Source organism: Trichechus manatus, unplaced genomic scaffold, assembly GCF_000243295.1.
Source record: "Trichechus manatus latirostris isolate Lorelei unplaced genomic scaffold, TriManLat1.0 scaffold00196, whole genome shotgun sequence".
In the NCBI taxonomy this organism is placed as follows: domain Eukaryota; kingdom Metazoa; phylum Chordata; class Mammalia; order Sirenia; family Trichechidae; genus Trichechus; species Trichechus manatus.
Window position 1 is genome coordinate 3,825,488 of NW_004444132.1, and position 24,609 is coordinate 3,850,096.

Genomic DNA, 24,609 nt, shown 5'->3' on the forward strand with positions numbered 1-24,609 from the left:
TGACAATCTGTGGCAGACTTTGCTCTGTAAAGATTACAGCCTTGGAAACCCTATGGGGCAGTTCTACTCTGTCCTATTGGATCATGTTATAAATTGAATTGTGTCCCTCCAAAATGTGTGTCAACTTGGCTAGGCATGATTCCCAGTATTGTGTGATTGTCCACCGTTATGTCATTTGATGTGAATTTCCAGTGTGTTGTAAATTCCACCTCTATGATGTTAATGAGGCAGGATTAGAGGCAGTTATGTTAATGAGGCAGGACTGAATCTACAAGATTAGGTTATATCTTGAGTCAATTTCTTTTGACATATAAAAGAGAGAAGTGAGTAGAGAGACATGGGGACCTCCTACCACCAAGAAAGAAGAACCAGGAGGGGAGCTGTCTTTTGAACCCATCCCTGCACTGAGAAGCTCCTAGACCAGGAGGTGATTGATGACAAAGACCTTCCCCCAGAGCCAACAGAGAGAGAAAGCCTTCCCCTGGAACTGGCACCCTAAATTTGGACTTCTAACCTCCAAGACTGTGAGAGAATAAATATGTTTGGTAAAGCCATCCACTGGTGGTATTTCTATTACAGCAGCACTAGATAATTAAGACAGGTCACTGTGAGTCCGAATCGACTCAAAGGCACACAACAACAACAAAGATAGCTTGGTCTTAAGATATCATAAATAAAAAATAAAAGAGCAAAATATTTGGAATCCTACCTGTAACAAGAAAGCTGCATCGCCCGGCTCCAGCTTCGTTTATGATGCTACAATTATAAACCCCGTAGTTTTCATTGGAAAGACTCTTCACCGGGTACTCTGTGTACTCCTGAGAGTCAAACTGACCAGTCCGTAATAATTTATTGCCCAAACGCCACTCATAGGTCAGTACTCGGATTGGATACGCTCTCAGTACCCGGCAGCTCATCGTGACACTTCGGTCCTGCCCTTGTCGGATTTCCAAGAACGCTGGTTCCACAGCAGGAGGATCTGTAAAAAAGAGATATTAAAAAAGATAATGGATGTGGTTTGCCATAAACCAATGGCTATTATCTCTGTAGGATGCTATTTTTAAGAACACAACCCGCAGCAGGAAAGAAGTTTAAGGGGTGGGTGGAGGAGAACATATTTAGGTCTAGAAATTTGAGCTTGGCTTAGAAAATGTAGTTTTCTGAGTGGGAAATGAATGAACCTCATTGCTTTAAAAAAAAATTGCAAGTGAAACTAGCAGACTTTATGTTTTCTTTCTAACTTCTTCCAAGAAAAAAAAAGTCATGAAACTTTGGTTTATACTGTCAGCAGCCAAATGATGCTCTGGAAATGAAATGCAGAGTAAAGGTCGTATCTCCAAACTAGTTGTGAGATTTTGAAGCAGATAACGGGGTTGATTCGTGTCAATGTCTGCTGATTATTCCCATGTTAGGTTCAGCCCTTGGGCTCATGAGTACTCATTATTAATAAAATAGGTACACATAAGCATATAAATTTATTTTTGAAATTATTTGTCTGCAACTTCCAATATTAATGTGTAAACCTTGAGCAAACTTAGCACATATTACACAGCTGGAGGTGTTTTTTAAATCACTAAAATGGCTTGTTTAGCTGGCATAACTGTTATTTTTTTTCTTATAATTAAAACTTGCTTCATTAGGTACCTAACCATTTTGTTTTTGATGGTAAGATTTCCAAAAGATGTTACACACTTCTCTCATTTTGTACTCAATTTAGAGTACACAAAATATAATCCTTTTCTTAATGACTCCTGACCATCATAATAAATAGCATTGTAACTTGTTCAGTCAGGGCCATTTTGTGTGACCACTCAGGATTCCATTGGGCAACATGATCCCATGCTTGTCTAGATACGCATAACACCCTCTTGAGTTGTGCAGTATAAAACCTGCACAATTCTACTCATTGGTTCTTCCTGCAAGACACTGAGAAGTTTTAGGATTACCACACTTCGGGCACTTACTCTATTAAGTCCTAAGAAAAAAACACAATCATAATTTAAAAACCCTGCTCGCATATAGTTTATGGTCTAACATAGAAGGTAGGCATATAAATAGTTAAATTATAAAACTGAAGTATGAAAAACATTTTTAGGGTAGCAAGAAGTGAATAAGACTAGTAGGATTGACCAGGAAGTCATCCCAAGGAAGGTGATTCTTGAGTTGTGTCTTTCAGCATATATATAGGAAAAGGTCAGATGAGTAAGCAGTAAGAGAAGGCCTTCCACATAGAAGGATTATCCCTTGCAGAGGCAAGTAGAGGCTAGAGAGGAGGGGATGGTCAGAGAAATACAAATGGATCAGCACAGCTGGTGCATAAAGCGTGCATGAGGGGTTGGGAGGAAATAAAGATAGGAAGAAAGACAGACACTCCATTCAAAGATACTTGCATGTCATGTCATGGAGTTTGGATTTTATCCCGTTGGCAGTGGGGATTCTTCTAAAAAATTTAAATAAAGGATTAGCATAAGCACATCTGCCTTTTAGAAAGAATACTGTGGCAGGTATGAGGAACATAAATTAGAGAAGGAAGAGACTGGTTGTATAGAAAATGGTACACTCATTGGTAAAGGCCTGGACTAAAGCAACGTCAGTGGGACCACAAATGATGCCTTAGGAAATGGAGGGAACAACACGTGTCAATGATCAAGACGAGGAAGAAAAGGAGGTGCAGTGGGGGTACAGGGGGGAGGCTGAACTTGTGCACCTGTGAGTCACACAGTACGAATCGCTGGTAGACAAGTGTTTCTTCATTTTTAAACATATGGGTGATATTTGATTAGCTCTTTGCTTTTGATTTGCTTAATTGTATTGTAGTCAGGGAAAATTTTTAATAAGTTTGAAATTCTCTGAAATTTGTTGATACATACTTCATGGTCCATTATATAATCAATATTTGTCCTCTGTGAGTTTGAGGTGTGAAGTTTGTCTACTGGGTTAAGTCTGATAATTGAGTTGTCCAAATTATCTGTATCTTTACTGTTTGTTTGTTTTGTCTACTTATTTCACTTGGACTAACTTGGAAAAGTGTGCTACAAATCTTCTAATAAGGTTGTTGTTGTTAGGTGTCATCGAGTTGGTTCTGACTCATGGCGACCCTATGTACAACACAACGAAACACTGCCTGGTCCTGTGCCATCCTCACAATCGTTGTTATGCTTGAGCTCATTGTTGCAGCCACTGTGTCAATCCATCTCATTGAGGGTCTTCCTCTTTTTCACTGACCCTCTACTTTACCAAGCATGATGCCCTTCTCCAGGGACTGATCCCTCCTGATAACACGTCCAAAGTATGTGAGACATAGACTCACTATCCTTGCTTCTAAGGAGCATTCTGTCTGTCTTCTTCCAAGACAGTAGTTATTTATTTTTTGAAATGTCATCCTATAGTTTTATCTACTTTTATATATTTTGAGGCTATATTATTAAATACATACAAACGTAAAGTTGTCATATGTTGCCAGTGAATTACCTTATTTCTAGTAATACTTTATTATTTAAATGTCTATTTTGCCTGACATGAATATTGCTACCATGACATTCATTTAGTTAGTATTTGAATGTTATATTTTTCCATCCTTTTATACTTTCTGTATCCTTATATCTTACATGTAACTCTTTTAAACAGCCTAAGATTATATTCTAATTTTTAATAGAGTCTGTCCATCTTTTTCTTTTATGCAGAGTGTTTAGCATTTTGTTCGTTTATATTTACTGTAACTATTGATATATTGTGGTAAAAATGTACATTCTTATTTTTCATTTTCTATTTGGTTTGTTTTCTTTTTCCCCTTGACCACTTTCTTTTAGACTGGAAGATTATTATTCCAACTCTTTTCCTGCTACTAGTCAGGAAGTTAATTACTCTGTTTCTATTATTTTATTGGTTATCTTAAAGCTTGCAATATGCATACTTAAGTTACCAAAAAACGTCAATCAATATTTCTACCATCCTCCTAGACAATGCAAGAATCTTAGCAAACTTTGCCCCATCCACTCCCATCTTGACATACATAACTGAGTTATGGATTTCAATTCTCTTGTTTTTTGTTTTTTTAACCTATTACCAAAAAAACCCCAAACCCGTTGCTGTCAAGTCGATTTCAACTCATAGCGACCCTATAGGACAGAGTAGAACTACACCATAGGGTTTCCAAGGAGTGCCTGGTGGATTGGAACTGCCAACCTTTTGGTTAGCAGCCAAACTCTTAACCACTATGCCACCAGGGTTTCCTTTTAACCTAGTAAGACATTATTATAGTTTTATACTTGCACTATTTGTTTTAGATTTACTCACATATGCTAGTTTATTTATTTCATCTTCATTATAGAAGACATAATCACATTATATGTGTGATTACTTTTCTTTTGCCTAAGGTACATAATTTAGAATTATCTTTAGAGAATTAACTGATCTTGATTTTCTAAAAATATACTTTTTTAACCTCATTCTTAAAAGATATTTTCCTTGGATGTCAAATTATAGGTTTGAAGGTATTTTTTTCAGCACATCAAGATAATATTTCACTGCCTTTAGACTGCCATTGTTGCTATAGAGAGTTCATCTCTAAGTCTCACATTTTGAAGGGAATGTATCCACCCCACAGTGACTGGTTGCACAGTTGTTAAAGCACCTGGCCGATAACTGAAAGGTTGGCGGTTCAAACACACCAGCTGCTCCTTGAGAGAAAGATGTGGCAGTCTGCTTCCATAAAGATTTACAGCCTTGGAAACCCTATGGGATCACTATGAGTCAGAGTCAGCTTGACGGCAGTGGATTTGGCTTTGGTGTTTGGCTTCTTTTACGAGCACTTTGGCTTTGAGATAATGTTTTTAGGTGCAGATTTCTTTTTTATATGTTTGGGACTTCTTGAGCTTCTTAAATCTATTGATTTAAAGTTGGTATCATTTATATGAGGAATTTTTGGAAAAAATCTTAGCCATTAGCTTTTCAAAAACCAACTCTGTTCCCTTTTTTCTATCCTCACTTCATGATCCTTTTCAGTTCATTAATTCTTTCTCCAGTTCTGCTTAATCTTAACTCATTCTTTAATTCCAATAATGTAGTTTTTATTTATAAATGATCTATATAGTTCTTTTGTAAACTGATTATGTTACTTTTTTATACTTTCCTGTTACCTGCAGACGTTGTCAAGCATGTATTTTCTTTCTTTTAAAAAATAATTGTTTTTATAACATATGATACTTACAGTGGAGGTTTTGAGGGTATTTTTCTGTTGGTTCTTTAAAACCACTAGGTATTGAAGTAGTTTGCCACACCACAACAGACTACTAAAACAAATACCTTTTATCTTTCGAATCCAACGGTTTGGAATTATGAGTGGAGAATGTAAATGGTGATGCAAAAGGACAAAAGGACAAGAGAATTGAAGGGGCTCAATTTAAGCAACAGACTATGGGATCCAAGTTGCTTAGGGAAGGAAATGAATTTAAAGGGAAACAAATGGGGAAAGACAGTCAGTGGATTGAATTACTAGAACAATTTGAAAACTTTAAAGTAAGTGCATGGAGAAAAAGGGTGTCCAAGTTTCATTCAATAAATAGGATTTTGTTAGAGTTTAATATTGCAGAGGCACAGAAAATAGCAGTGATTACAAGATCAAAGATATGGTCATTGGAATGAAATGCTGAAGTGGAATGAAGATTAATGATACTGGAGTCAAGTGCACAAATACACAGTCTTTACAGAATTTTGTCAAAAGTCAGAGTGTATAAACAGCAAATGAAAGTTTGTGGATTCTTCCTATGAATAAAATCCACAACCCTAGCTTGTGTACTTGGCTGTATCTATTTGGCAGTTCAAATATATCATTCATTTGCTTACCACATATTTGTTACTTGACATTTGAATAAATATGGCCACATATGACAAATTAATATTAATTTTCCTAATTTAAATGAACACACCTTTACCCCTAAGCTATATTTGTATTTGTCTAACAAAAATATAAGTGTTTGCAACTACTTATTTTTCTTATTATTAATTTCTTTTTAAATGGAAAAGGTAGAAAATGTAATTAATTGTACCTGAATGGGAAATATCCTAAAATACATATTTACTTTTTCTATGAATGATTTTCTGTGAGAATACTTTGGATGTATTCTCACATATTGGATTATTTAAAACAGTGAGTTTTTAAAGCTCTCTCTACATATGACTGTGTCATTCTTCCATGCCTAGGAGATTCAGCCCACTCAATTATTAATGGTCTATGAAGACATTTGACAGTGTTGGGTTAAATCTCTTCAAACTGTGTTTTCATAATAGAGTCTGAGTTGGATGGCATCTCTAAATTAAAGCAATCATTACCTCTATTAAAAGGCTGCCCAAACTATTTGGATTCTGGGGTGGCTCCTTAACCACAGAAAGCTAGAGAATGTGAAAATCAAGTCTGTCTATGGAAAAATTCTGCCAAGATATAAGGTTCAGTTTTCAGCATAGGGGCTATTAATGAGCTCAACATGTCATTCTATGGACTACTCAGTGAGAAGGATAGACCTTTGTAGTTATGATTAAATGGCGTAGTGTGCAGACTTTGAATATGATGAAAGAAGGTTTCAGGTGTAAAAAGAGTTGGAGTTCACTATTGTGATAGAATCAGTTTTTCATTATATGAGTTATTCAATATGCTTTATTATGAAATATTCAAGTTTAAGAAACTGAAATAAGTGAAAATATTGTGAGAAAAAAATCCACTTACGTGTGAAATGTTTAAGTAGGATTGCTTCCAAAAAAAAAAAAAAAATCCATTGCCATCGAATCGATTCCGACTCATAGCAACCCTATAGGACAGAGGAGAACTGCCCTATAGGGTTTCCAAGGAGCAGCTGGTGGATTCGAATTGCCGACCTTTTGGTTAGTAGCTGAGCTCCTAATCACTGTGCCATGAGGGCTCTTAAGAGAAAGCAATTATACTTTTGTTTTGCTTTGTTCAATTAATCGAAATGATTCTAAACATATACCATTACATTATACCAAATTTATTCATTTGTATTAAAAATGTTTGGACCAAATTATTTGTCAAACTATCTCCCTACAAATACACTGAAGGATGATGATACTACTACTAATAATAAAATATATGCTGACAGTGGACATTTACTATGTGCTAGGTATGCTATGAGTCAGAATCGACTCGATAGCAATGTGTTTGTTTTTTAGGTATGCTAAGATATTCACGTGGATTATTTCTTCATCACAGTAATCCATTTTATAGATAAAGACACTGAGGTGACGAGAAGTTAAGTAAAATCACACAGTTAAATAAGTAGCAGGGCAAAAATTTAAACCAGCATATGCACTCTTAATAACAATTTATGCTTCATTCTTTCCAATTACAATGTAATGAATGTTTCATGATTTAGCTCTCTCCTTCAAAGAAGACTTTGAAAATCTGGCCCTGTGGTTTATTTAAAGTTATCAGTTTATATAAAGGATGGTCTACATCATCATCTATAATTTTAAAACTTGCATATGTTAAAAACTGAGATCATGCTTTGGAAAAAGCATGAAAGTGCTGCAACGAAACTTCTAGGTTAAAGTAACAATTGTTGATACCAGTTTTGAAACTAGATTCAAATTGCAGTTTATGTAGCAATTCATTTAAATGAATTTATGTATTACTCATATATTAATATATATGACAATAGATGCAGAAGTTAGCTGTAGGTAAATGGGTAACATTTTAAAATAATTAAGGATCTTGCTAGAAATAGTCATTAAGAAATAAGGGTTCGTAATTACTTCTGATGTTATTCTTTTCTAGTTCTACTTTCATGTCCGGAAAGCATTCTGAATTGTAAGGAGAGGGGTGTCTAATGGACAAATCCATACACGGTTATCTAACTTATTTGGAAAGAGTAATGCATGAAAATATCAGATTATAGGAAAAATATGTGCTAGTGTTTATTTTTAATAGTAGGATTAGAGCCTAGTTTATGAGTTATTTCAAAATTATGTATGGAGAAAAATTGCCTCTATTTATTGAAAACAATGGCCAGATTCTGATGACTGCTGGAACTGTAAGGGAAGCAATACTTGATTACAATAATAAAAGATGTTTAAATATTTTTAAAAAAAGCCTTGAAACTAAGATTGAAGAATACTAATGTAATCTATTTTTAAGTCTTAGTATGAGTGCGAGCCTTGTGGACTTGTACCTTATGGACTTATGTGCATAGGGATGTCATCAATTCATTCACAGTTAAAAGAGGAAAATATCCACCTATTTAGGGGACTTTGGTGTAACAATTATCCTAGTAAACAATCTCATGATAAATGGAGAAAATGTTGAAGTTGTAAAGGATTTCATTTTACCCAGATCCACAATCAACACCCATGGGAGCAGCCATCAAGAAATCAAATGATGTATTGCACTAGGCAAATCTGCTGTAAAAGATCTATTTAAAGTATTAAAAAGTAAAGATGTCACTTTGAGGACTAAGGTATACAGGAGGCGTAACTAGGGTACGGCAGCTACGACAGGTATTGCACTGGCCCTGGCTGCATGGAGCCACTGAGTAGTTTCTATTAACCTGGTACTGCCAGTGGCTTGTCTACGGAAAAAGGCGTCTATGGCAAGCCCTGAAATTGCACTCCTGTCCAAACATCTGATGACCCTCTTTTGGATAACTTTACCATAATATCAGTTCAAAAATAAAAGTCAAGCTCATTAATCTTTTAAGTCACACATTACCATGCTTGAGGAAGAATGTTGTGCCGTTCTGGGTTAACAGAAATTGCTCAGTGGCACCATGTGCCCAGGGACTCGTGCAATACATCATGGACATGTGCCTGACCCAAGCCATGGTATTTTCAATCACCTCATATGCATGTGAAAGCTGGATAATTAATAAGGAAGACCAAAGAAAAATTGATGCCTTTGAATTATTTTGTTGAGGAAGAATATTGAATATACCACAGATGGCCAAAAGAACGAACAAATCTGTCTTGGAAGAAGTACAGCCAGAATACTCCTTAGAAGCAAGGATAGTAAGACTTCATCTCATGTACTTTGAACATGTTATTAGAAGGGACCAGTCCCTGGAGAAGGACATCATGCTTGGTAGGGTGGAGGGTCAGTGAAAAAGAGGAAGATGCTCAACGAGATGGATTGACACAGAGGCTGCAATGATCAGCTCAGACATAGCAATGATGGTGAGGATGATGCAGCACTGGGCAGTGTTTTGTTCTGTTGTACACAGGGTGGCTATGAGTTGGAACCGACTCAACAGCACCTAACAACAACAACAACATGATTCTAATTATTTTGGTCTTCAGAAGGGACACTCTTAAACATGCATACATTAGCATTGTTTCTTCTCAAGTCATTTCTTCTCAAGCCAAATGCCTGCTCAATAAAACACTCCTCTCCTCTCCGCTGAGTTTAAAGATATCTAGGAAATTGTGCTCTAATGACCACAAAATCTATTATACAGGTATTGGCATCATTAAGTCAGCAAGTTAAATTTTTCCACTGTCTGCTAAAAATAGTGAAATAACTACATCTAGCATATGGCACCCTCTCTTTCTCTCCTGCATGATCTTTGATTCTGTCCATTTTAATGGTAAGAAAACTGAAGTTCAATGAGATGAACGTGAGTAACTTGTCTATAGCAACAGAAGAACACTAAACATATTTGAACCTAGGCTAATATATCTTCAGCATGTCTGTACTTTAAGCTCTACCATGTGGCTTCTCTAATAATGTGTTATGATATAAATCAGGTTCCAAAGATGCCTATTTTATGTGCATCAATAAAGCAATATAAATATTTAGGGAATTCTTGCTGGCTACAAGATGATGCACTAGAAGATTTAAAAAAATAAAAGTTATAAGAAACAGTTCCTGCTAACATGGAGCTTACAATCTCTGAACAGAGATAATATCTTAATCAATGTATCTCAGTTTAATAAGAACAAGCAGTATGATTTCATATAAGGCAACAACCGATTGCTAATCATGTTTTAAACTAAGTCCAATTTATTAAGTAGGAAAAGATATGAAAAAGGATTCACTTGAAACATGATGTTGAAAAATTCTTAGGTTCAAGCTAAATGTTTATAGAAGAAAAGTAGATTGAGACAGCTAATATTTTAAGGGATAATCTACTCTGTATGATTGTGCTAGCACAATACCTATTACCTCATTCGTATCTCACAACAAGCTTGTGAAGCATATATCATTATCTCCATTTTATAGAAAGGAAAAGAAATCTAAGAGTTCATTCTCAAGGCATCCCACATCTTGCAAGTACAGATTCCAGACCCAAATCCAAAGCCACAGACTTCAAAGTCCCTGCTGTTTCCACATCGCAGATGAGGAAGCAGTATCAAGAGCAAACTATAAATCGGTCTTTTACATAATGTGAGTCTACCTAAGAACTTAGCTATATGTATACCAAAATGTAGTTTAAAAATAATCTACAACATTTGTTGGCAGAAAAGTAACCCCAAAGATTTGGCGATACAATTTATAAAATTAGTTCTTACCTTTCTCTACATAACATTTTGAGATTGTTGGTAATAGTGTACTTCATATCTCAAATAATGTTCTCAGCAGTATAGCATTTTGGCACAATGTTATTAAATTGTAATGTGATTGAAAATATTTACACATTTGTATTATGGAAGGTATGCACGTGAAGAATAATATACAGAACCATTGAAATTACTTCCTTCTAACAAAAATGATAATATACTCAGTACTCTTAAACCTTCTACGGAAGCTTTGCTTCATAAGATTGTTATATATTATATATTACTTAGCTAAGGAGCCCTGGTAGTACAGTGCTTAAACACTGGGCTGCTAACTGAAAGATCAGAAATTCGAACCCACTAGCCACTCTGGAGGAGAAAGATGTGGCAGTCTGCTTCCATAAAGATTTACAGCCTTGGAAACTCTATGGGGCAATTCTACTCTGTCCTATAGGGTTGCTATGAGTTGGAACCGACTCAATGACAACGAGATTTTTTTTGGTATTACGTAGATAGACTGTTTCTGTATCTAAGAGAATGTAAAGAATAAACCATCTCTGAATCACCCAAGTAAGTATTTAAAACACCAATTGATTCATGTATAAAATAAAATTTTTTTAATGCAAATAAAATGAAAAAGAAAACAAAATATTAATTCCAGTGATTTTAAATTGCGTCACATCAAGTATAATGTTTATACTGTTTTTATTTACTATTTTGCCTTATTATAAAGAAGAACACTAAGATGAAAAAATATTAAGAACCACTCATATACAGAGAATAGTTAAATTAATATATCACCTTAATTTAAGCTTCAAAAAATGGTTTTACCATTTATTATAATTTAAGAACAGTGTTTAACCATATGCTAAAAGGAAAACAGTATATTAAATAGGTTTGTGTAGAAATGAGCGATCTGAGTAGTGATGTAGGCAGCCTTCTCTTATGCTGTTGATCTTTATTACATGACCCTCCTACAGTAGATGCTCTCAGGATATAACAGTCAATAACTACCTGGTAAACCAACATGTATTTTTACTATGGAGTCCAAAGGTGGTGCAAAAGGTTAACATGCTCAACTGCTAGCTGAACATGGAGGTTCAAGTCCACCCAGAGGTGCCTTGGAAGAAAAGCCTGGTGATCTACTTCCAAAAATCATCCAATGAAAATCTTAAGGAGCATAGTTCTACTCTGCACACATTAGGTCACCATGAGTTGGAATCAACTTGCTGGCAATTGGTTTCTTAATTTTCTTTTTACGACATTTCATATAAAGGTAGTGACAGAGCAGCAAAATACCTTAAATGTGCTGTAAATTCTTCTGTATTCTTTTACAACTGTAAATCTGAAGTTCTGGGTTTTGAGATTAATTGCTGCTGGTAACTGAGGAAGAACTGTTTTCATTGCCTCTGGCAAGTCATAGAAAATACTGCAGAAGCCCTATTAAGATTTGCTAAATCTTTTCTGAAGAATGACTCAGAGATATAAGATAATATTTATATTTCCACTCACACATTTTGAGATGTATTTTTGGTGACTCTATATTTATCTTACATACTGAGTTTGCAAAACAGGTCTGTTCTTAGACTTTCTGTATATAGATGCATTGACTGTACATGTAAACACAGTTGTGTTAATGTACAAGATTTTAACTTTGTAAAACGTGTATATTTCAAATTCTAAAAAGTTTTCACCATCCCCGAGTTTAAACAACCTCTATTATTTTTCCTTGAAGAACAGCGCATATTTATGTTAATAAGTAATTATCCATTGAGATGAGGTATTTTGTGGAGCACTTGTAAGACATCGTTTCGGCCCCTTCAGAAACTTTAAAAGTCTGGATTAGCACATAAAAAATAAAAAAACATAAGTTAGATATATTTTTGAGTGTCTGTTGTTGTTTTGCTGTCAAATCAATTCTGACTTACAGTGACCCTGTAAGTAGGAGTCCTAGTGGAGCAGTGGTTAAATGCCTGGCTGCCAACTTAAAGGTCAGTGGCTCAAACCCACCAGCAGCTCTCCAGTAGAAAGATGTGGCAGTCTGCTTTTGTAAAGATTTACAGCCTTGGAAACCCTATAGAGCAGTCTACTCCATTCTATAGGGTCTCTATGAGTTGAAACGGAATCGACAGCAATGGGTTTTTTACTGCGTACAAATATGTATGTTGGTCATTGTGACGATACAAAATCACTATCTTCATGGAGATGATAGTCTAGTGGTGAACGTAAGACATAAATATATGAACATTTAAACAATATAATGGATAAGTTTAATAGGTGTTAAATGAATGATAAAAAGTATCAGAGCTTGAAGTTTTCACAAGAAGAAAGCATCACTGTGGAGTAGCATAATCTAAATTTTCATGAGCTACTTTTTGAAGGATCTTTTGAGCACACAGAGAGAAGAGGGCAGGGAAAATTGTAGGAAAGTAGCATTTTCTGTGAAAAGGGGCAGGGACTGAAAATCTGGGTATTGTACTGTTCCTTTGTATACATTTTTTACTGAAAATATCTGGGCTTTAGTTAACTGAAAGATTGGGACTGATTACAAAAGTGAATGATTCTATTAACAAAAACAGACAGGTGACAAACTAAACCACACTTTTGGCAATGATAGGAAGACACCATTTCAGTCAAGCACAGAGTTTCAGAAGTTGAGTAATAAGTGATATGTATAGAACCATGCATTCAGTCATTCATTCAGAAGAATTCAAGCATCTACTAGATGGTAAATCCTCTTTTGAGCATTTTACTTCAGAGTTATATCATACACAGCTCCTTCTATCAAGAACTTTGCAATTTTCCTCAGTTGATAAGATGCATATATAAGTTACCTTAATACAAGACATCATGAGAGACAAGGGTAATTGTGAAAAGACAAGTAGAATGACCATATTATTAATCTTCTAAACCTTGTACAGAGGTCCCTAAATTATTAAAATTATATAATCTTTTAATGATATTGTTAACTAATTTTAAAAAAGTAGTTTTAAAATATTGATGGAGCTACAAAATAGTTGTTTTAAAAAACTATTTAAAGGAAAATCATTTTTAAATTAAAAATAGCATATATCCATGTACATTCATAAAGAAACATTATTATTAACTAAAGAACTATTAAGCATAAAGTAAATTGTTTTTTATATATATTTATATACTTTGTTCAGTTTCTTAGCTAAATCTTTCTGTCATACCATGACACTGATATTTTTCTGAAGAATGTATTTGTCCCAATAGGGTCATGTTATTTTTAATTTTTAAATAAAATTTCCTATAACCTTCACAGTGGCATTTTATAATTTATATATTTCAAATTAATAAAATTTTCAATTGTGTCTTCTCTGTAAGACTGAAGTTTTCAAATAAGAAAATAATCTCTTTAAATATAATGGGTTTCCTGGAAAGGTCAGAACAATTTTTGCCAAATGAATAATACTCTCAGTTGTTGGGTTTTTTTTTAATTGAAAGGTGTAAATATTTCAGCCCAGATATGCTTACTGCCTTTTGCTTTCACTTTATTTTTACAAGACAAAATTTGCAAAATAATTTTCTTCTATTTATGATTCTCTTGAATGTTTCATCAAATTTAGATGCTGCAAAATCTTGGTACTTCTCACCTTTATTCTCTTCAGTACAGAATATAACATACCATAAAAACAGGTGCTCCATTCAAAGAATCTTCCAGCAGAGCAATATCAAAACATTCTTACCAAAAGTTGAGATATTCCCAAGTGCCTTTGGTGATTAAAAATTAAATGTCACACATGTTAGCACTCTTTGTTTTGTAGGAATGAGTTTCCTACAAAACTCATTCTCCCCTTGATTTGTAGGAATTTGTTTCAATATTTCCACGATGCACACCTTGTTTTAAAGAATAACAGTGTGCTCAATGAGGAGAATTACAAAAGAGTCCCTTGGTGGTGTGAACAGTTAAGCCATCAGCTGCTAACTGAAAGGTTGGTGGTTCCATTCCAACCAGTGAGCCCTCTAAAGAAAGGCTTGCAATCAACTTCTGAAAAACCAGCCACTGAAAATCATATGGATCACAGTTTTACTCTGACATCTGTGAGGTCCCATGAGTTGGACTTGACTTGACAGCAACTGTTTTTTAATGTGCTCAAAAGCTTCAAAAGCTGCAGTCTTTCGGCACTCAATACACTGAAAGAGAATCATTTCAGCATTGCCACAGCTCTTCATTAAAATTATATTTCTTGCCTGTGTCATTCAAAACGGGGTGTGGGGAGTCATGCGAAATTTGATTAGTTCTTTTCTTTAGCCAATAAACTGCTACCTTGACAATATCCAGAATGATGCTCAGTAAAATTAGTTTTTATATTAATTTATCAACTACACAGAATTTAATAGTATATTAGTAATATTAATAAGTGTAAATATAATTATATAAATATATTAGTAACAAAATGTAGATATATTACTCTAATAATGTTATGTCAATATATTTGCATGATCCCACTAAGATGTCTCAAATTACATCTCTAACTTCCAATTGCCAGCCTACCTACTATCCCTTATAAACTCAGTCTTTCTTCTTTACTTATAATATCAAACACGGCAAACTATATACAGTATTCCATTTTCCTGGTATTTCATATGTCTGACATGAATTTCCAACTCCTCAAAATGCAGCAGGGAAATAAATTGGGAACTATAATCTCCAGGGAAGTGTTAACTAGGAAAGAATCTATTCAGTGAAAATCCTATTTCCATTTTTAAATTAACTTTTCTATTTCTAATAAATTTTTTGGTGAATTTCTTTACTTCCTCACGATTTCTTAAAGTGTCTTGGTTAGTATTTATTTGTCAATGAGGAATATCATTGCTGATGTCAGATGGATCTTGTCTGAAAGCAGAGGATACCAGAAAGATGTTTACCTGTGTTTTATTGACTATATAAAGGCATTTGACTGTGTGGATCATAACAAATTGTGGATAACATTAAGAAGGATGGGAATTCCAGAACACTTAACTGTGTTCATGCAGAACCTGTACATAGACCAAGAGGCAGTCATTTGAACAGAACAAGGGGATGTTGTGTGGTTTAAAATCAGGGCAGGTGTGTGTCAGGGTTGTAACCTTTCACCATACTTATTTAATCTGTATACTGAGCAAATAATCTGAGAAGCTGGGCTACATGAAGAAGACTGTGGCATCAGGAATGCAGGAAGTCTCATTATCAACCTGCAGTATGACTTGAAGCACTTATAAAGATCAAAGACTACAGCCTTCAGTATGGATTACACCTCAACATAAAGAAAACAAAATTCCTCACAACTGGACCAATAAGCAACATCATGATAAACTGATCAAAGATTGAAGTTGTCAAGGATTTCATTTTACTTGAATTCACAATGAACACCCATGGAAGCAGCAGTCAAGAAATCAAACGACATATTGCACTGAGCAAATCTGCTGTAAAAGACCTCTTTAAAGTGTTGAAAAGCAAAGATGTCACTTCAAGCACTAAGGTGAGCCTGACCCAAGCCATATTTTTCAGTCGCCTCATATGCGTTCGAAAGCTGGACAATGAATGAGGAACACTGAAGAGGAATTGATGCCTTTGAATTATGGTGTTGGTGAAGAATATTGAAGATACCATGGACTGCCAGAAGAACTAACTAATCTGTTTTGGAAAATGTACAGCCAGAATACTCCTTAGAAGCAAAGATGGTGAGAGCTCCTCTCACGAACAGGAGGGACCGATCCCTGGAGAAGGCCATCATGCTTGGTAAAGTAAACGGTTAGTGAAAAACAGGAAGACCCTCAATGAAATGGATTGCCACAATGGTTGCAACAATGGGCTCAAACATAGCAATGATTGTAAGGATGGTGCAGGACCGGGCAGTGTTTCTTTTTGTTGTACATAGGGTTGCTATGAGTTGGAACTGACTTTATGGCACGTAACAACAAAAACATCTGCACAGGCTTCAGAGAAGGCTTATGAATGCAACATGAAATATATTTTCTGCTGTGTTTGCTCCCTTTTCTGTATATGGGAGAATCTTTAAGAATGTAGAGTAAAAATGCTTTTATTTATCACAAATATACAAAATATACTCAATCTAAACTCTCAAAATATTTCCACATAGAAAATAAATTCTTCCTACTCACACATCTATAACTGGAGAATCAATGCCCATTTTGCACAGCCAAGACAAGTTTCCAGCGGGTACTTGTATCCAGCTCTCTCCATCGTATTTTTCAAGAATACTTACCTAGTCCATCAATTCACCAGTAAAATCTTACATCGCTGACTTATAACACTACAGTTTTTCCTTAACTATTGAAGTAGATTTGCTCTAGCAACCATATCAAAATACTGTGAGATATAAATAGTTGCACTTGTCAACTTGCAGAAGAACTAGCAATTACTTCTATTATCTAGCTAAAAAATAAGCATACAATTTATACACACTGGAATTTTACTTTTTTCATTCCTAGCACCTAACTTCCTGGGAAAACTTTAGACCTAATAATAGTAATTCTAAATTATAGTTAATACTGAAATCTCTATGTAGGCATTTGCAGAATTTCTCTTCAAATCTTATTTTAACTAAGAATTGTTCTTTAATTATTCAGTCATTTATTTATATTCTTCTACATTCATTTTTTTTTTCCTTTTGGGCCCTTCTCAGAAGTATTACAAAAGAACAAGAGAAGAATAGAGTGTAAAGAACTACAGATACGGAACCAGAATTCTCCTGATGGGTTAGCTGACTGGGAAAAAGCCACTGACTTTCCCTTGAATTCAGTTTCCCGCTCTTTAATATGTGAATTTTAGACATAGATTTTGCCTGTGTATATTAATGAGTTCTTATGAAGATTAAATGACAGAAAATGTGAAAAAAATTCTTATCAAGATTAAATAAAATAAAATAGTAAGAAAGAAGTAATAAAAAAATAAGGTATAGTACTAAGGCAGGGAATAATTTATTGATCAACCTTATTTTCTATTAATTTCCTTGACTTGTTTAAGGAACTTGTACGGTTTCTTTCAATACAAGTGTTTCTCAGTAGAAATTCATTGAAAAAAATTAAACTGACCATAAATGATTATGCATGTATATGTAATTATACATTTATGTTTTTTAGATGCCATGGAATGCTAAATTGGAAAATCAGTACTTTGCTTTCTCCTATTTGAGTTCCTGCTAACCTTTTACTTCTTTTTAATTCTTATAGATAAGTGCCACAGTGATTTACATTATGGTTAGGTAGGCTAGAGAATTTTTTGGACAAAGGGATGTTTTCTTGAGGGTCCACTCACCCTCTGCCTAATTTACAGCTATCCAAAATAACATGTGGTTGCAACAAGTATACTATCCAATTATCAAGAAAACCAGATCACAGTGGAAAAAATCCACTCTCAAAGTTAAGCAGTGGAACTTGGCATCTACCCTGACAAATGAGCAAACTTTCACTGGAAAGGTATATTGTGGAGCTAACAAAGAATTGGGCATTAGCGAATCTACTTTCAATATTTCTGGAGGTAGTACCATATATTGATCATGAAATTAACATAGGATGAAATCAAAGAACATCTCAGAGGCCTTTACGTAATTTCGGTAATCAGATATTCAAGTGAAAAAGTCTTTGATGTAAGTATAACCGACCTTAAGGAGCTCTGGTGGCACAATGGCTCAGTGCTCAGCTGCTAACCAAAAGGTCAGCAATTGGAACCCACCAGCTGCTCAGCGGAAGAAAAGACATGGCAATATGCTCCTACAAAGATTACAACCTAGGATACCCTATGCGGCAGTTCTACTGTGTGCTATAGGGTCGCTATGAGTCAGAATTGAGGGCATACAACAACATAACAGACCTTAGGAAGCCTGGTGGCACAATGGTTCAGCGCTTGGCTGCTAACCAAAAGGTTGGCAGTTGTAACCCACTCAGAGGCTTCACATAGTAAAGACCTGAAGATCTGCTCCTCTAAAGATTACAGTCTAGAAAACCCAACGGGGCAGTTCTACTCTGTCACACGGGGTCACTTTGAATTGAAAATCAACTTGATGGCACCTAACAACATAACAGACCTTATCAACTTATGCTCCTGCTTTAATACCGCTGCTAGTTATCTTATCCAGAGTTACCATTACCTGTCTGCGACTGGGATACTTGCTCTAGAAAAAGAACGGAAAAAAATAAAAAAGATTTCGAGCCTTCTTGTGATTCATCAAGAGACAGCCATCCTCTGAGTACTATTTCTGCCTACTGAAAAGTGCCACCGTTTTATTAGCCTTGACAGCTTGAGGACACTTGCTAGAATATCAGACTCCGAGTACATATTAATACACTACAGCTCCTGCAAACCCTTTTTACCTTTATGGTGTTAGCGCTTGGCACAGACACAAAATAACAGATGGCATAGAGATTATCAATAGCTTTCCATTCAAGAACAGTGTCCCATACTGAACTCAAATATGCACAAATGGGTACAGAAGCAGTTTTATCAGCTACCTTTACATCTGTGCCTTTATTACTTGTACCAGCAAAGCCTCTTTAGGGATTCTTTCTCAGGTTAAACTCTTATTTTAATTATGAACCACTGAGATGCTTTGCTTGACACTAATGACCACATGAAATAGAACAACAATATTGAAGGCCGACAACCTGAGCATCTGTTAACACTGATCCCAGAATATGTCTGACCATCTTCCCTGAAAATATTGATACTAGAATTTGTTCCTGATCTTCATTTACAGGGTGATTAAATTCATGATTAACTTTGTTGGATCCAAAAAAAAAAAAAAAAACCAACATAGCTAATCCCAGATAGTCTTAAACAGGCTACTGAGGGAATTTTCAAAAGAGAAAATTCTTAAGGAAATTAAGGGTTAAACAGAAGTTATCTACCCAAAAGAAGCAACTAGGGGTTTAGCATGCTGTCTTAGTCGTCTCGTCAACACACTGGCAAATTTTCCCGAAGCATCAGTAGTAAGCTACATCTGATTGCCTAGGACTGATTTAATTATTGAAATCAGTAGAAATGAGTAAATTATTCTATGCTTCTTAGCATAATCTATCAAGTATATCTGATTTTTCTATCAAAACTTACTTAGAAGCTTTGGTTAAGAATGCTTATTGATTTTCAGGACCATTCGGGGATAAGGACTTTAAAACTCTGAAAGGCAACTTCTCAAATTTACTCAAAGTGGCCCTAGTTCAATTTAAGCCATTATAGTGATACTCACAAGTCTGTTTTGCTTATCTATCATCTATCTGTCTCTCTCCTCTCTCTATCTGTAGTAGTTCATGATAGCAAAACACTAAGATATCTGACAGAGAGTCTGCATTTATCTCAACCTATGTTAAGAAACGTATTGAGAGGAAGCTTATCTGAACTATCATTCTCAAATGACAGTTCTCTAAAGTAAATGATTAGGGTACAATTGTGCCCAAGGAGAATCTTTAGGAAAAAGCTGGGTTTCTCATTGTTAATGTGTTAGTCCATGTAAATCAGTCCCCTTAATTACTATTGGGGCAATATCACAAAATAGTTTTGTGATCAACTCTGCCAAGATGTAACTGAGAATTTGATGTAAACATGTCTGAGGTAGATATTGTCATTTTATCCAGTACTTATTCATGTTATCCACAAGAATTATTCTTTGCCAGGAACCATGGGGTGATTTAAGAGAGATACCCTTTTCTCTTGGATAAACAAGGGCTGATAAGGTAAAAGGAAATATGTATGCTAAGGGTGCTGGGATTTAATGCTCTTGCTGGGGGGTGTTTGTGTGTGTGTGTTTTAATTTACTGTAGAAGTATCCTACAATTATTCAGAATACAGACTATAGTACCTTATAGTAAAAGTAAATATGAATAATACTACTAAAACTAGTATTACTAAGTTAATATGTTATACATTAATAATAATAGAGAGTAGAGAACATAATTCAGAAAACAACACAGTGGAGACCAGAGCAGGCAGAAAGTGAAAATGTGCAACTCTGGGATTATCTGGGAGCTGAAGTAAATCATGGAGATGGAGATGGATTAGAAAAGAAGCCTGAGAAGACGGTCTCCATTTTAAAAGTAGAAGTCAGGCTGAATCTGTTCAATAAACCACCTATTGGATTTCTTGAAGTTTCTTACAATATTTCAACCAACTCTCTGGGAAAATCTGACCAAGAATACGCTTACAAATTTTTTTTTTTTTAAATTGTGTGTTAGGTGAAAGTTTACATAGCAAATTAGGTTCCCTTTTAGTAATTTTTATATAAATTGTTCCATGACATTGGTTATAATTTTTACAATGTGTCAGCATTCTCATTATTTCCATTCTGTTTGTTCTATTCCCATTGATCTAGCTTCTTTTCTCCTTCTTGCCTTTTCATCTTTGCTTTTGGGTAACTGTTGGCCATCTGGTCGCACAGTTAATTGTTTAAGGGAGCCCATTACTCATGGAAGAATATGCTTCATAGTCCTTCAGAGAAAAGTACTGTCGATATAGTATTATAGGCAGTAAAAAGGCAGATATCAAGGGTAAAAAAACAGAAGGAAGTAGGTTATGATAACCACAAATAAAGACAAACCATATTTGTTCAAAACTGATTTTGAAAGGAAAAACAGAAAGAAAAATAAAAGTTTTAAAAATAAGTATTATAATGTAAAGTGGCATCAAAGGGATATCAAAGCATTTACAGAATGCTAGTTAAGTATCCTCGTACCTCAAATCAATAAACTCACTCATTTAAATATTCATAGAATCTTGTCTTACTCTAAGCACCTGTTCTCTCCTTCAGCCCTTTTCCTCAGGTCACAATCATAAAATAGAAGGACATGGAGGAATATGAGGGAGAACAAACTAAAGAGTTCACTATCAATAAGGCATTCTGCTCTCTGGGCATCATACCACCTTCTACCCACATATTGGATCTATCCACCACCTTGAATTTCCTCATGCTTATTCATCTTATTCTTACTTTTTATTGTGCTACCAGTTTTTCTCTCACTTACTCCTATTCTTTCATTCACAATTCTCACTTCCTAGTCTCTCAGTGCAATATACAATTTCAGCATGAAGACAGTATTAGCATAAGAGAAAGGAGAAAGTTCGGAAGAGCAGGTCCAAATAAGAATGTTGTTGTTGTTGTTAGGTGCTGTCAAGTCGGTTCTGACTCATAGCAACCCTATGCACAACAGAACGAAACACTGCCCGGTCCTGTGCCATCCTCACAACTGTTGCTATGCTTGAGCCCATTATTGCAGCCACTGTGTCAATCCATCTCGTTGCGGGTCTTCCTCTTTTTCACTGACCCTCTACTTTACCAAGCACGACGTCCTTCTCCAGGGACTGATCCTTCCTGATAACATCTCCAAAGTATGTGAGATGTAGTTTCGCCATCCTTGCTTTTAAGGAGCATTCTGGTTGTACTTCTTCCAAGACGGATTTGTTCGTTCTTTTGGCAGTCCATGGTATATTCAATATTCTTTGCCAACACCACAATTCAAAGGCGTCAGTTCTTCCATCTTCCTTATTCACTGTCTAGCTTTTGCATGCATGTGTTCGCATGCTAAGTGTGTTCTTCCCTTTTGGTTTTCTATCTCCAGCTCTTTGCACATGTCATCATAATACTTTACTTTGTCTTCTTGAGCCACTCTTTTAAATCTTCTGTTTAGCTCTTTTACTTCATCATTTCTTCCTTTTGCTTTAGCACTTGACATTTAAGAGCAAGTTTCAGAGTCTCTTCTGACACCGATTTAGGTCTTTTCTTTCTTTTTAATGTCCTCTTGCTTTCTTCATGTATGATGTCCTTGATGTCATTCCACAACTCATCTGGTCTTTGGTCAGTGTTCAACGCATCAAATCTATTCTTAAGATGGTCTGTAAATTTAGGTAAGATATACCCAGGGTCTTACTTTGGCTCTTGTGGACTTGTTCTAATTTTCTTCAGTTTCAACTTGAACTTGCATATGAGTAACTGATGGTCTGATCCACAGTTGGCCCCTGGCCTTGTTCTGACTGATAATATTGAGCTTTTCCATAGTCTCTTTCCATAGATGTAGTTGATTTGATTCCTGTGTATTCCATCTGGCAAGGTCCATGGGTATAGTTGCCATTTATGTTGGTGAAAAAAAGGTATTTGCAATGAGGAAGTCTTTGGTCCTGCAAAATTCAATCATGCAATCTCTGGTATCATTTCTGTCACCAAGGCCATATTTTCCAACTACTAATCCTTCTTTGTTTCCAACTTTCACGATCCAATCACCAGTAATTATCAATGTATCCTGATTGTATGTTTGATCAATTTCAGACTGCAGAAGCTGGTAAAAATCTTCAATTTCTTCATCTTTGGCCTTAGTAGTTGGTGCGTAAATTAGAATAATAGTTATATTAACTGGTCTTCCTTGTGGGCACATGGATATTACCCTGTTACAGCATTGTACTTCAGGATAGATCTAGAAATGTTCTTTTTGACTATGAATGCAATGCCATTCGTCTTCAAGTTGTCTTTCCTGGCATAGTAAACCATATGACTGTCTGATTCACAATGATCAATACCAGTCCATTTCAGTTCACTAATGCCTAGGATATTGATCTTAAAGCATTCATTTCATTTTTGACGATTTCCAATTTTCTTAGATTCATACTTCATACATTCCAGGTTCCCATTATTAATGGATGTTTGCAGCTGTTTCTTCTCATTTTGAGTCATGACACATCAGCAAATAAATGTCCCAAAAACTTGACTCCATCCATATCATTAAGGTCAACTCTACTTTGAGGAGGCAGCTCTTCCCCATCATCTTTTGAGTGCCTTCCAAACTGAGGGGCTCATCTTCTGGCACTAAATCAGACAATGTTCCACTGCTATTCATAAGGTTTTCACTGGATAATTTTTTTCAGTAGTAGACCGCCGGGTCCTTCTTCCTAGTCTGTCTTAGTCTGGAAGCTCAGCTGAAACCTGTCCACCATGGGTAACCCTGCTGTTATTCGAATACCGGTGGTATAGCTTCCAGCATCACAGCAACACACAAGCCTTTGAAGTACGACAAACTGACAGATGCATACAAAGAGTAAATTGCAATATAAACACGGAAACGGGTACAGACAAGTTATTTTTCCATTATAAAGCATGTATACTGACCTACTGTAACTCCACCAAACTTTGGCCTTACATGGTATTTAGTAAGTCTCTTCAAGAAAGAGTACATTTCAAATTATTCCAGCATATTCTCCCTACTACTGTAATAGTAGGAGCCCTGGTGGCGCAGTGGTTAAGAGTTTGGCTGCTAACCAAAAAGTCGGCAGTTCGAATCCACAAGCAGCTCCTTGGAAACCCTACAGGGCAGTTCTATTCTGTCCTATAGGGTCACTATGAGTTGGAATTAACTCAATGGCAATGGGTTTGGGTTTTTTTGGTTTCACTGTAACAGTGGACACGGCTTCTTAAGATGCCACTAGTTAGCAAAGCCCATATAAGAATGAGGGAGAAGGTTTGTCTTTGTTTCCTCTTTCTATATGTTATTGTTGTACCTTCAGAGTAAAAAGGGAAAATTATGACGATTATTCCATAAATTATGAAGAATAGGAATAGAAAAATAGAGCAAAATAAAAAAAAGCAGAATTATTGAGAATTTATATACACCTTAGGGAATGGATTGGAAAAATTAAGTAAAAGAAGCATTAGTCTGGCTCTATAACTCAGACAGCTGCTGCCATAAAGTCCAACTGGAACATAAGCAACTTAATAGAAACCGCAAGCCCAGGCATACAAAGGTAGATTCTGACATGTTGGCTGACAGAAAGGCTGCTGATGCTGTGTGTAGCGACAGCAGTGCTTCAGCTCTCAAAAAAGCCGACCTAGCAGCTTGACACTACGGTTGTCATATTATGGGTAGGGAAAAGCTAAAGCGTGGCAGCTGGACTCATTGAAAACTACATGCTAATGAATAGAATGGACAGGTGTAGCTTTCATACATGCTAGCAGGAATGCCATATGTAAGCTAAGAGAGGGACAGATGGAGCAGACTTTTGAGAAACTTCAAGAAGATCAGTTTACCTGTCTTATCTCAGGTAGGATTGAAATTCATGTTCCATAATGATTTTGCTGGTAGGAGTAAGACCTATTTCAGAACAGACCCCTT

At 35.6% G+C, this 24,609-nt stretch overlaps 1 protein-coding gene across 1 annotated transcript in view; it reads right to left on the reverse strand.

The window, feature by feature from the left end:
- The window catches only part of MDGA2 (MAM domain containing glycosylphosphatidylinositol anchor 2), a 560,321-nt gene that overhangs the window by 130,612 nt on the left and 405,100 nt on the right, over positions 1-24,609 (reverse strand). Inside the window, exon 9 of the mRNA XM_004387883.3 lies at positions 710-979. Coding sequence (XP_004387940.1) covers positions 710-979 — 270 coding nt within the window. The remainder of the gene's footprint in view (positions 1-709; positions 980-24,609) is intronic.